Genomic DNA, 13,702 nt, shown 5'->3' on the forward strand with positions numbered 1-13,702 from the left:
TGTGTTGGATGTGTGCTCATGTGGTCCTTTTGGCTTTCAGTTTCTTAAAGTTTTGAGCAGCCATTATTGAATGTTGGAAAGTAGAAGGTGGAAAATCCATTACCAGTTTCTGTCCATATACTCACTTTGAGTATTCAAAAAATCCCAGTCATCTTACATGTTGTCTTTTTCTCTGTTGTCCAAGTACTGCCATTTTACACTACTCTGACAACTAGATTACTTTAAACCTAAACATGAACTCTGTATTTGTAGGTTAACATACTGGTTAGGGTAGCTTTAAGGAAGAACTGCTGTTACCGGTCACTGTATAGAGTGTGCCTCTCTGTTCCTTCTAATGTCTTTATAAATCTTGAGGATTTTTACTTTCTTCAAATAGAGAAGGAAATGAGTTATTTCACTTTGGGAAATATTTTAAAGAGTTAGAGAATGGATGGTGATATCTAGAAAGACTTTCGGGGCACTTGGGTGGTTCAGCCCGCTAAGCTTCTGCTTTCAGGTCAGGATCTCATGGTCCTGATATCTGGGCTCCCTGCTCACTGCTCAGCAGGGAGTCTGCTTCTCCCTCTGCCTGTCCCCTGCTCTTGTGCGTTCTTTCTCTCTCTCTCTCTTCTTTCTCTCAAATAAATAAAATCTTAAGAAAAGATGACTTTGGGATTGTTTCTTAAGCCCTTGTTTTAAAATTCTTAAAATTAAGAAAAAAAATCAAAGCTATCTATTTTAAAGTTCAGAGTTTATTAAAAGCTCAAAATGCAGTGATCCATTTGACATTTTTCTTTCCATTGTATTATAGGCACAAAATGTACATTTCTATTAGGAAATCAAGGGTGAAAACACCACATATGGATAACTAAAGCAGTTTTCTTTTCCACAGTCCAGACCCCCTCTGACCCTACACAGCTGGGAGGTTAGCAATGTTGGTCACCCTAGTTAATCGCAGTTACTGTGTATATTTGAGGGTTTGGGAGTGTAATGCCAGGTAGCTCAAGGGGAATCTCATGTATAAGTGATGGCTTAGTATTTTGTGTGTATTAAGCAATGTGCTAGTACAGCTTCATATTCACCTCAAATCAGTGGAGAAAGTTAGCTGCATTTCTCAACTAGGATCAGTCAAAACAAGTTTCTTCCTAGCCACACAGAGGAGTGCTTGTCTTACAGCACGGTCTTTTTGGCTCTTCATTCACTAAACCTAGTTGAAAAAAGTCCAAAGGAGGCCTTTTTTACACTAAATCTGAGAATGTAGATACTAGAGTGTTCAAGTGTATTTAGTTCAGAATAATATTTATACTTGGGGGGTGCTTGTGCACGCAGTGGTGTGTGTCCAGAAGTGAGTGCCTCCTTGCAGACACTTCTGTGCTACTTCCTTTTTAAAATATTACATAAATTATCGATACTCCGTTCTTGCTTATTCTCTTTAGTACTGAATCCTGGATAGAGGGCGGGATTTTCCTATACTATCCACCCTAGTTTTTCCGGAGGATAAATAAATGAAACTTGTAGGTTTTAGTTTTCTATTGCACGTAAAAGAAACACCTGAAGTCCTTAGACTTTACTGCTAGTGAAAGTTGTACATCTTTAATCTCTTTTAAATATACAGCCCTTCATGACAGGAATTAAAGCCTTCTAGTGCTTACTGTAACAACAATCAGGAGAAATTTTAAAAATAAGTACTTCCAGGAAATATTTTCAGAATTTTTATGTAGTTGGCAGAGAAAAGGGGGTACAAAGAAAGCAGGTGGGGGTTGGGTTGTGTTGTTGTGTTTGTTAGTATTAGTGGAAGATGCTGAGCCACAGTGCACCACTGATATCCAAGTAAAATTTAAGCTGCTTCTACCAGTTGTAGGGGTGCAGTTGGATGCCCATTACTTCTGTGCGGTAGAGACCCAGATGTACCCTAGACATTTAGTCAGCAACTACCTGGGCTTTTGTTTGAAATATGGAGACCCCTAAATCCTGTTTTGCATGTAATTGAAGTTAGAGGACATGATAGGAAAAGCTGTTCTTGACTGACTAGAAAGCAAATAATTGTATTCTGTTTCTGATCTTCATTTATAGCACCAGCAACAAGTGGTGCAGGCTGTGGAACGGGCCAAGCAGGTGACCATGGCCGAACTGAACGCCATCATTGGGGTACGTGGCCTTTCCATTTTAGCTCTGATCTTAGTGTGTGTCATCCGCTTGCTTGCTCTCTCTCTTTAAATTTTGTTCCATCAAAAGGGCAAAAGGCAATAGGGGACCACAAAGTCAAATTCAGCGCTTCGCCTTCTGTCTCATGGTCTCATGTGAAATTGGATGGCTACCTCCAAAGCTTTGGATCCCAAGCTCACCAATTCCAGTTGACAAGTTCCCAGAAATTCTCCCCTCAGGAAACCAGATAGTTATTTTTCATATTTCTTTCCTTTGCAATCAGCTCCTGTTGCTGGCCTAGGCCTGGGGCGGGGCGGGGGGGGAGATGGAGATTGCCCTGATGGTAAAATGACCTGATTTCTTTGGTCTTTCCACAAATACAGAGTACCTTCATACCGTTTTTGGGGAAATAAAATGTACATTTTTGTATCTCCCAGCTACTCTTCCTCCTCTGTGATGAGTGGTTCTTCATGGCTCGTGTCCATTTGTAGTAGAAGTATACTAGATGAGAGGTGTACCTTTTGGCAAAATCGGTGGCCCAGTTAGGATATTCTTCCTGGTGATGGTAGTATTAATGTTGCATGGAAATCCTGCTGGAACTCATAGGTTTGGGCAATCATTCCAACTCCCCTTAGATTTTTGTTCTCTCAGACGAAGGTAACAAGCAATAAAATATGGTGCTAAAACTTAAGGGATAATAAAGGTGAAAAATCTTAGCTGAAAAGAGCACAATATTACATCTCTATGCAGCTGGTACACGCAGTTCCTTAGATTATTGTAATGAAGACAATACAACTATACTTTTCTCTCTCTGCCCCCTCCCAAATACTTTCTTTTGTGTATAGATTATACACAAAAGTCTTTTCTCTTTTTTTTCCTTCCCTCAGTGTATCAAACACACTTTGAAATGCTAATTATTCCATTTACTTTCATTAAAATTCAAATTGCTGAGTGAAGATGCGGATAAGGGTCGCCTGATAATCAATCTGAAGTGAAGATATTGCTTCAATTATGCCTCTGTCTTTTAACAAGGAAATCACAACTCTGGGATGACTGGCAGTGGTGGTGGAGCCGTAGTCTGATTGTGGCTTGTTTTTTAATGGGCTATTTTGAGCTCTGTTTTGTGGCCCTCTGACCATAAGAAAATACTGGTAGTAAATTGGAAGACATCAGAAATAGGAAGGGGCAACCTTTATTTCCTCAGAAGTGCCCCCTTGGAAAGAAGGCGGAAGCAGAACCAGCCGTGTAGACTCATCTGTCGTACACTTCTACGCTCTAGGGATGAGGGAGAGATGAGAGATGAATACATTTCACAAGCAGTTTTTATTTCATAAAACTCCAGAAAATAGCAGCAGGTTATATTTTTTTTAAAGTTGAAAAAGCTGTAATTTTGGAGTTAGTCTATGTGTCTATTCCAGCCGTGTTTGCTTGAAGCACTTGTGTTCGCGTTGGGATGTGTTTTGGTTACCAGACCTCCCAAGGTCACCAGGGATAGAACCATCATTTCTCACCCACCACACCACTGTCTGCTGTTGAAGGAGAGAATGTGTGCAGGAGGGCTGATAGGGGAGTGTGCTGGGTCATTTCTGGTTTATTAGTGTTCACTGTTTGTGTGAACTGTGAAAACACAAGTATCCATCCTACCTTAGGACTGGTTGGCAGCCGGTTCTCCGGGAAACAGAGGCTGTTTTGTTTCTTTTCCCAGTCTTATTAGTTACTGTCTGCACAGTGGAGAGATTAATCTGAATCAAAACCCCATTGTTCTTTGTTGACTATTTCTTCAAAATAGGAGGGAAGATCTAAAACTCAGAACAGGATCCCTTCCCTTCACACATCAAGTATCTTTTCAATGCTGTTTCATATATCTATTTGATTCTACATACCTTGTTTTGGATGGGATGGCAGATTGCCTTTTCTCAGAGAAAGGGTGATGTATGAGACTGTTGTCAGGTTACTGACGTATTGTGTATATATGGATTTAATTATTAAATCTAGCAAGTTTAATTTTGTGACCTAAACAACTTAGTTGAAGAACTCACTCGGTAGAGCCACATACTATCAAAGCGGTGCTGTTGGGGATCTGGTGGAGGTTCCAGGTTATTGGGGTCTGAGCAGGAAATGGAGTCACCGTCACACACTCTTACTATTCTGAAAAACAGATTGCAGAGATAGAAAAACAAACCCAGCAGTTTTAGGGAGTCACAAACCAAATGAAAAAACCCCAACTCACGTGATACATCCCTACTCCTGCTTTTCTCTGTGGTGTGTGGTCTTTGTCTCTTTCAGCCCCGGTGATGCCTTCTGTCCAGTAGTTTTTAGTTATCACATGGTGGAATTTTCAGCGCATGCCCGCTCTTCTGTGTCCCTTGAGCATGGCTGTGTTGTGGGGTGGTGCCATTTTGACTTGCTACCGAAAGTGATGAGGGACCAGTTTTAGATTTTTTTTTTTGTACTTGGTTTTGGTATTGGAGGTGGCCATGATTTTTTCCACTGTGGGAATGAAAATTTTCCTCCCAAGAGGCAAAGACCCATCTAAAGCCCCTTCAAACAGGCCTTCATTTGTTTATCGCTTACATATGTATCTGTTTTATATGTATGCACACCATGCAAACAAGCGCAAATGTTCCCAGATTTAATGAAATCTGATGAAGCACCTTTTTAACTCTGCAATATTATTCTACCTTCATTGGTAAATGAGCCAAACCAGTGATCCATGCAGTTTAAATGCAAAATGCTGAAGTGAGCCCGAAACCTGGAGAGGCGGCTTGTTCTTTTGACAATAAGCTAGTTGTGTTTAATGGAATGAAGCACAGTTATAATGATTTCTTTCACAGGTCATGTTCAGTTTAAAACTGTTGATAGATTGAAATAAGTTAAATATCATTTATCTTTTATTTATAAGGAGAAAACCTAGGAAAATTCCTGTGTTGTATTCTACAGTCAATATTTTGTGTGGTGTCTTGAGTTGGTCATATCTCACATTTCCTTGAAGCTTTCCCGGAGTTCCCCCAAATGGGCTGAGGGAATGTTATGTATCTAGTTTGATCTTGTCATGTGTCCTACTAGCCACTGTGTTTTTAAATTAGAATCTCTGCAAGATCACACTGTTGGAACAGCACACAAATTGTAGTTTTAAATCAGTAATATGATCTAATTAGAAATGATGTTTTCATTTCCTGTATTATTAAATTGAGTCATCTGACTATCTTAAAATGCTTTTTAAATCCATTACACTATATAATCAGCACATGCTGTGTGAATGTGGTTATGCTTAATAAAGGAGACTGGCTTGGAACCTCATAAGAATTTCACTAAAGAAGGCACCATTAGGGGGAAAAAAAAGTTTTGTTAGTATGAACATTGGAAAAGAAAATGTTCGGCTTTTAAAAATAGAAAGTGGGGTTCCTTTGGATTTCCCTCCATGCTCTTTTTTAACCTAACTCTTTGATGGGGGAAAATGGTAGAAATATGCATTAAAACAACAACAAAAAAAGAAAAACCCTTAAAAAAAAATTCCTTAAGAACAGGTATGCCATGGTGTTTGTAGGAAAATGCAGTTTAGCACAAGAAATGCTGAACCTCAATTTTAGCAGTGACATTTTAATGATAGGAAGTCTGCAAAATTATTTGCCATCAATTGTGAAGGCAATAACAAGCCTTGGTGGTTTTTCACACTCTCTGTGTTAAGTGCTTTCAGAATGACAGCGTAAACTGTGTTAGAGAACTCCAAGGAAGTAAAACTGATTAAAATGTTCATGCTTGAATGGTGCTGATGGAATAGTTCATTTGGACTTTCTCTACCTCCTGCAGCTCAAGCTGAAATATTAAAATTCAGTGGATTTAAATCTCTCTCCTCTCAGCTCAGGAAAAAAACATTACATTTTAATAGGTTTTAAACCCATAATTCATTGGTTTGGAGCAGCACTATTAAATCTATTTAAATATTACTTGTATTACTAAGGAAATGATTTAAATGACTTTGCCTTTACTATCCTATGTGTTTGAGTTAGTTTAAAAAAAGGAAGACAATACCTTGGGGGGTTTTTTTCTTCCTCTTAGTATTTTGTTTTATTGTCCTTGTCATATGATTGGGCCTTAAATTATATACACACACAGAAACACACACACACACACACACACACACACACACACACACAATCCCAGAGTGGCATTTTGGCTGAGGGTCTTGCGGTATGACAGTTTGAAAATGTACGTCCCTCTTTTTCCATGATAGATTTCAAAACTGCCATTTTAAGTTCCAGAGGCATGTAGATACACCATTGTGGTAGTGTTTCTTGTTGTCTTTGTAAACTAATCGGTCATTAGGCAAAATCTGGAAGATACAAATATGTAGTTATTTATAAAAATGTGTGTGTGTTCCTGCCTGTCCTATCACAGCTTCCAGTAACACAAAATTTGACATACAATTAAAAATACTTCATTTTTCTCAACAAAAGCAGAAAGATACTAAGTATCCAAGAGCCACATTTTCATCCCACCTCTGTATTTGCTAATAAAGGGCTTGTCAGAGGTATTGTTAATTTTGCCATAGTTGTGCTCTTGTCCTCTTTTGGGCACAGGTATCCTCCCCATGCTGAGGGAGTGGTGTCCCTCCTGGGCTACCGCATTCCCTCAGTTCCCTTACTCCCCTTGTCGGCCTTTCTCTCTGGCCCTGGCCAGTACAACTGCAGTGTTTCCCCAGGCCCAGCAACACCTGTCCTCAGCCACATGGTGAAGCTCTTGCATTTCCAGGTGCTCTTGGTGGGGAATCCACCCTTCACTTACCCCTGAGCAGTATGAAAAGGTCAGAGATATACACCGACCCCCATGGGGTAATCTGGACACACAGGCAAACATCCGGGGAAGTGACCCCCACCCCCACCCCGCTTCTGCCCCATTGGTGGGTGGGCAATTTTGAGATGCTTTCTTCATTGCTCCACAAAGGGTCCCAACAGGACGGAGTTCCAGCTAGTGGCCCATGGTAGTCATTGACTCAGGGTTACATACCTTGTTCTCAATTTCCATTCTTCCCTGATTCACTGTCCCTAGGTCTCACTCCTGTCCTGGGATCACTTTTTAAAAATTACATACAGCCAAAGCCCTGTCTCTCTCCTTTTGGACGAACTAGGAAACTCAGTATTTTACTTCATCAGCCCTAAGCCCTTCGGGGGCTTTCTGATATGGGTAGGCAGCTGTACTCAGGTGCTGGGATCATGGTGTGTTTTCGGACATGAGTTCTGCACATGAAACATTTCTTTAACAGCTTAGCTTTCAGATTCTTTTTTAAATAAATAGTTTTCCATAAATTTGTAGACGAGCTTCCCTTTCTTTTTCTTCTCCCAGCTGATATATAATATGGAATAAACTTAAAAACAAGCTGTGAAATAGATTTGGGTTTCATCAGAGATCGTTAACTCCACCTTTGTGACTGTCCTTACCAGACAGTGTGCCTGGAGTTGAAAGGCTTTATGAGACATGCTGGCCCCTGGCTGCACGCAGCTTGCAGGGATAAAGGCTGGGGGAGAGGGGCTGCTGTTCTGCAGTTTCAGGCCTTTGCTCACCGGCTCTCATAAGGATGATCAACTCGTGCGTGCATGGGAGCCAGTGCTGTCTTCGTCATAAGTCTACACATTCCTCTATATGTTGGATGCCTGCCCCTCACTCTTTTTGTTTTGTTTTTAACAGATTCATTTATTGTGGATCAGGGGGCTACATTATTGTTTGATGCAGTCATAATCTAATCTTTGTGCTACAGTTTGATGAGGCGCTAAGAAGCAGTAATTTCCCTTCTCTCATAGCGAAGATTCTCATATATTTAAGTAATTTTTTTTTTTATCTCTGTCTCCACTTTAGGACTCCCTAAGAAACCTGGGTAAGGAACAGGATTTCTAATTTGTATTTATGGTATATACTCTGTCAAATTCTGTTACATAGCTTTCTTAGAAGAAATTTCTAGAAGCTAGTCCGTTTTCCTTCCTTGCTTCCTCCCTCAATCCCTCCCTCCCTCCCTCCCTTCCTTCCTTTCTTCCTCTCTCTTCTCTTTTCCCCTTTTTCTCTTCCTCCCTCCCTCTCTTCTTCCCTTCATGTTGCCAACCTGAAGTGCTACTCTTTTTCTTTCTGTTGAGGAAGGAACCCTTCTCTCTCTCCTTCCGGCTAATAAGGTGTATTTCCACAGCTCAAGGTAGAACTCAGCACAAAGTGTGACAAGAATTTCAGAACGTGTCTTGGTGGGTGCATCTGACTTAGTAAAAGGCCTGTGGGCTTTGCGTTTCCACTACTAAGGAGATGTGGAGTTTCCCAGATCTGTGATCTGCCCTTCGTTCACGCCAGAGCACAGCAGGCCGAGCCTGTGTAGGGGTCCAGGGGTCTGGGTGTAAGAGTTAACACAGAAAAACCGGTTTCACTCAGGGCAGCTTGCAAACTTGCACTTTGTTATCCCTTTGATTGGGTAGTGGTTTGTTTTTTCTTTTGTGCACCCCTTTTTCTGATTCTCTTATTGACCTCTTGCCCTTAGTGTCCCTACACTGCAAGCAGCAGCAGTGCCCGTGTAGCTAGACCCTCTGCTTTGTGCCCTTCGAAGCTGGGAGGGAGGGAATGGGCAGGCTCCCCAGAACAACAGCTCAGGGGTTTAAGGACTTCGGCTAAAAGGACTGTTGGTGTGTGTTCTCCTCAAAGCTCCCTAGGAAATTAGTTTGGGAATCTTTGATCTAAAAAATGCATTTATGATCTTAGGTGTTTTCCTAAGGTCCTTTGTGAAAAGGTTAGAACCTTTTATCGAATGGTTAAAAATGATGATTATATCTACCCCTTCATTCATGCAGCAAATATTTGAATACCTTCACCAAATCATATCAAAGGGGCACATTTTATGTTCTCTTTGAATGATATTTTTAAACCTCTTGAAATGATCTTCAAATTACATTTGAATCATCTTTAAGGTTTTGGTAGTTGTAAGCTTTCTGGTTTTGCATTTTACTACACAGAACCAACTTTCAATTTACACATTTTAATTTCAGTAAAACTTTAGTTTCCAAGGATAACAGAACAAAGAGAGACAGAAAACATAATAAAAATGAGGCATACCTTTATGAATTTATATTTTTTATACTTGGTAGTAGGGGTTAGCAAGACATTCGTTATTGATATTCTGTATACTTCAAAAAGATTTATCGAGGTGTAATTTATATAAAGGGAAGTTGACCCTTTCCAGCATAGAGTACTCTGAGTTTTGACAGCTGAATACAGTCCCGTAAACTACCACCACTATGGAGAGAGAGAATATTTCTCTCTTGTCCTCCTCCCCAAATTCCTTTGTTCTGTATCATCAGTTTTTAATCCCTACCCCAGCCTCTGGCACCTGCCCATGATGTTTTTTCTCCCAAAGTGAGCCTTTTGAAATGTCCTATAAATGGAATTAAACGCTAATGCAGCCTTTTGAGTTTTCATCTTCATTTAGAGTAATGCATTTGAGGTTTGTCTGTGCTTACCTGTATTCCTGGTTCCTTTGTATGGCTGAACGATATTCTGTTGGAGGGTAGACTAGTGTGTTTACTCCTTGAAGGACAGTTGGGTTAGCTGTCGCTTTTTGTGATTGTGAACAAAGTCCTAGTAAATATTAATATACAGATTTGTATAAGTTTTTGTAAGTGAATATAAGATTTCCTTTCTTCTGGGTGATTACCTGGAAGTGGGATTGCTGAGTTACATGGTTAGTATATTTTGAAAGTAACTGACCTACTATTTTCCAGAGTAACCATATAGTTTTGTACTCTCACTAATACACTCTGTGAGACAACCTTTACTCCACGTCTTCAGCAGCAAGAGGAGTTGTAGGCTTTTCAAGTCATTAGCCATTTTCGATAGGTGGATGGTAGTACCCGTGCGTTTATGCATTTCTGTAACAGCTAATGACTTGTTGAGTGTCTGTCTTCTTTGGGAAGTTTCTGCTCATATCTTTGCCTCCCTTTTTCCTTGAGTCATTTATTTATTGTGAAGTTCTGAGAGTTTAAAAAAAATATATACTGGATGTAAGTCTTTTGTATGTTTTGCAAATATTTTCTCCCAATCAGTAATCATTCTTTAATCTTTTTTTTAATAGTATCTTTTGAAGAGCAGAAATTTTTAACACTGAGGAAGTCAGATGTATGAATTTTTTCTTCATGAGCCTTAACTTTTGGTGGTGTCTCTCAGTAATCTTTGTCTCACCCAAGACCACAAAGATGTTCTCCTAGCTTTTCTTCTAGAAGAAGTAGGTTGAGGCCTGTGATCCAGTTTGAGTTTACTTTGTTTGTGGTATGAGATGTAGATCTAGTTTCTTTCTTTCTCTCTTTCTTTCTTTAGGTGGACCTTTGATTCGATGGTTCCAGCACATTTGTTAAAGTAACTCTTTTCTCCTTTGAATTGCCTTTGCACCATTGTTGAAGATCTAATGGCTGTATGTATGTGGGTTCTCTTCCAGACCCTCTTCTGCTCTATTAAACTGGGTATCTGTTCTTTTGCCAATGACACACTGTCTTGATACCTGTAGCTTTCATTATCAATATTCCCCATTCCATTTTGTGCGTATTTTTTGCTGTTCTTGCTTTCTCTCTTTCCAGTACCTCTCAGAACTTGGGTCTTCATTGTCCGTGTCCTAAAGACTAGCTGATGGAAGAAGGGAAGGAAATACAAGCTCAATAAAAAACTTTCTAAAAATGGTCTCTATTCTGCCTCCAGACTGTTATGTCAAAGATGACTCCACTTCCTGTCTCCCTCCTCTGGTCTCCAGCCTCTCCTCATAGGGCTTCTTGTTTTACACATTTGTCTCTCTCTCCTTTATCCTACCTGATCTTCTGAAATACAACTTGGGTCCTATTGGTCCCCTGCTTAAAACTTGTCTCTGAGGGCTGCCAGTTTTACTTAGAATGAGACCTAAATATCTTATACTGTGGCCTACAGATTTCTTCATGAGCTGAATCTTTGCCCACCTCTCTGACATTATATACCACTCATTCTCTTCATTTGATTGTATTTCACCCACATTCCCACACTGGCCTCTGTCTTCTCTCCCTGGGTCACCCCAGGCTGCTTCTTGACTGAGAGTTTGTGCATTGGTGCTTTTGAAGGCCCACCTTCCATGTCCTGATGCTGTCTTCCTAGTGCTCCTTTAAGTCCCAGCTCATGTCTCTCCGGAGAAAGGACTTTCTTGATCAGCAGGCTTTAGTAGCTCGTTTACCCAGTTCCTTCTCTGCCATATTAGCCTATTCTGTTTGTCTCATAGCATTTACCATTTATTTGTTCATGAATGCATCACACCGCCCTCACTAGCAAGTGAGATCTTGTTCACTTTTCCTGCTGTGTTGCCTAGAACAATGTGTAGCTCATCACGTTCAATTAATACTTGTACAGTAAAGATTCAGTAACTATTTGTTCAATAAACATGCAGTAAGGGGCGCCTGGGTCATGATCCTGGGGTCCTGGGATTGAGCCCCACATTAGGTTCCTTGCTCCGCAGGAAGCCTGCTTCTCCCTCTACCACTTCCCCAGCTTGTGTTCCCTCTCTCACTGTGTCTCTCTCTGTCAGATAAATAAATAAAATCTTAAAAAAAAAAATTTAAGGGGTGCCTGGGTGGCTCAGTGGGTTAAAGCCTCTGCCTTCAGCTCAGGTCATGATCCTAGGGTCCTGGGATCGAGCCCCGCATTGGGCTCTCTGCTTGGCAGGGAGCGTGCTTCCTCCTCTCTCTCTGCCTGCCTCTGTGCCTACTTGTGATCTCTCTCTCTCTCTGTGTGTGTGTCAAATAAAATCTTAAAAATTAAAAAAAATACAGTAATTTATTATGTTTAATAAATATTTGTTAAATGAATAAATACTCTATTTTGAGCTATTTTTGCACCACCCCCCGCCATGTGCATACAGTTTTGAGAGGAAGTTTGGACTGGTAGAAAATCCCCAATCCTGAGTGTCACAGTATGATCTTAGGAATTTCATTTAACAGTTTTCTCACCTGTAGGCTGCATGGCTGGAGCAGATAGCCACTAAAGTATTCTCACTTTTCTAACATTGTATGCGTTGTATGGTTTCTAAGCCTCTTTATTTTGGTAACTGTAGGGTTTTTTATTTTAAAACTAGAGGGCCTTTTGTGTCACAGTTATTTCTCTTGATTTACATCCGTAGGCTTAGATGCTTTTCCCTCAACAGGTAAGTAAAAAGAGCAAATGTTTATGATTTGTTTTGTGTCAGTACTGCTTTTAATCTTCACATCAACCCCATGGTGGAAGACAGTATTACTCTCCCAACTTTACAAAAATTGAAACCAAGGCTCTGAAGGGGTAAGTAGTTTCCTAAAGGCCACGCAGGGAGGAAGTGGCAGAATGGGGGTTCACACTTAGACCAACTCCAGAGCTCACACATTTAACCATTCTGTTACACTCGTCCCTTATTTGTTCCCTTGACGCTGTGTTCTTCTTTCTTTTATACTAGGATCAATAGTCTCTTTATCCCAAGACCCACTGTAGGATTGTCCAGTGTGTAGTGCGCAGGGCTGAGTGAGGGAAATGGAAATTGGGTGTGCCTGATGCACATACTAATTGGTTAGCCTGAGTTGTCTGAAGCGATTAGTTGCATAGATCATCTGGCTACTTCTGGCTCATACTGTGTTTCTCCCTGTCTGTTCTGACTTTCTCTCATATGTAAGAATCACAAGTTTTTATGAACACCACTTTTAAACGGAGGTCCTTGGTATTTTGAAGTCTAGGCCCTTGGATCTTCTTGGATTTCATGCTTGGGTATTAGGCTGTCTGTTAGCTCCCTAAAATGTTGAAAAAATTATGGGTGGGTGAAAGAAATACGTACATTTTCGAGAGAAGAAATTTTAGACTTAGTTTCACAAAAGGTCCCATGACACAAAAAAGTTTGAGCCTGCGTTTTATGGCCATAGAACTGTGCTGGGTCTTGATGGGAAATAGTAAACTTCCTGGGGGATGTGTGCAGCTAGAAAGCAGTTGTCTGCAGCATTAAAAGGAGACATTGCTAGATAGTTGTTCAGAAATCTGGAGATCAGGAGTTTATACTGAATTTGTTTCTAAATATTGCCCAGGGGATGGGGGGAGTTCCTTGAGCTGTTGATGGTTTAAAAATAAAAAAAACGAACAAACAAAACAACCCAAAGCTATACTTGGTTCATATCATCATAGGTACTATGGAACATAAGTCAGCCATTTAAACATTTAAGCTTAACTGACAGTTCATGATAATGGCTGGTCAGGATGTTGTTTATATTAAGAGGAATTAACTGGAGCCAGGAGCTGCCTTCCTATAGTTGTATTAAAAACAATACAGACAAGTCAGTATTCCTTCAGAAACTTTATTAGTTTCCTGTTTATACCAGCATGCTTTAAAGTTCTGGGGCACAATGGCAACTAAAAACTGGTCCCTGCCTCTTTGGTGTTCATGATCTCATGGGGAGAGGTAGATCCAAAGATGGATAAATCATGTTAATATTAAATCATGAATCAAGCACCGGGGTAGCGGTTGCCCAGTGAAAGCAGATGTGTGAGGGTGAGTGAATTATAGGCAGCAGTGGCTGAAGAAGGGAACTTT

General features: G+C 40.4%; 1 protein-coding gene across 11 annotated transcripts in view; it reads left to right on the top strand.

Moving 5' to 3' along the window:
* The window catches only part of TLE4 (TLE family member 4, transcriptional corepressor), a 141,194-nt gene that overhangs the window by 45,988 nt on the left and 81,504 nt on the right, over positions 1 to 13,702 (top strand). For 7 of the 11 annotated variants that reach the window (XM_032866689.1, XM_032866690.1, XM_032866693.1 and 4 more), the window contains one exon: positions 2,053 to 2,127. The exons of the other annotated variants lie outside the window; for them this stretch is intronic. In XM_032866689.1, the coding sequence (XP_032722580.1) occupies positions 2,053 to 2,127 (75 nt within the window). The remainder of the gene's footprint in view (positions 1 to 2,052; positions 2,128 to 13,702) is intronic. 11 annotated transcript variants of the gene reach the window in all.

The sequence above is a fragment of the Lontra canadensis genome, unplaced genomic scaffold (genome assembly GCF_010015895.1).
Source record: "Lontra canadensis isolate GAN:19392208 unplaced genomic scaffold, GSC_riverotter_1.0 scaffold31, whole genome shotgun sequence".
In the NCBI taxonomy this organism is placed as follows: domain Eukaryota; kingdom Metazoa; phylum Chordata; class Mammalia; order Carnivora; family Mustelidae; genus Lontra; species Lontra canadensis.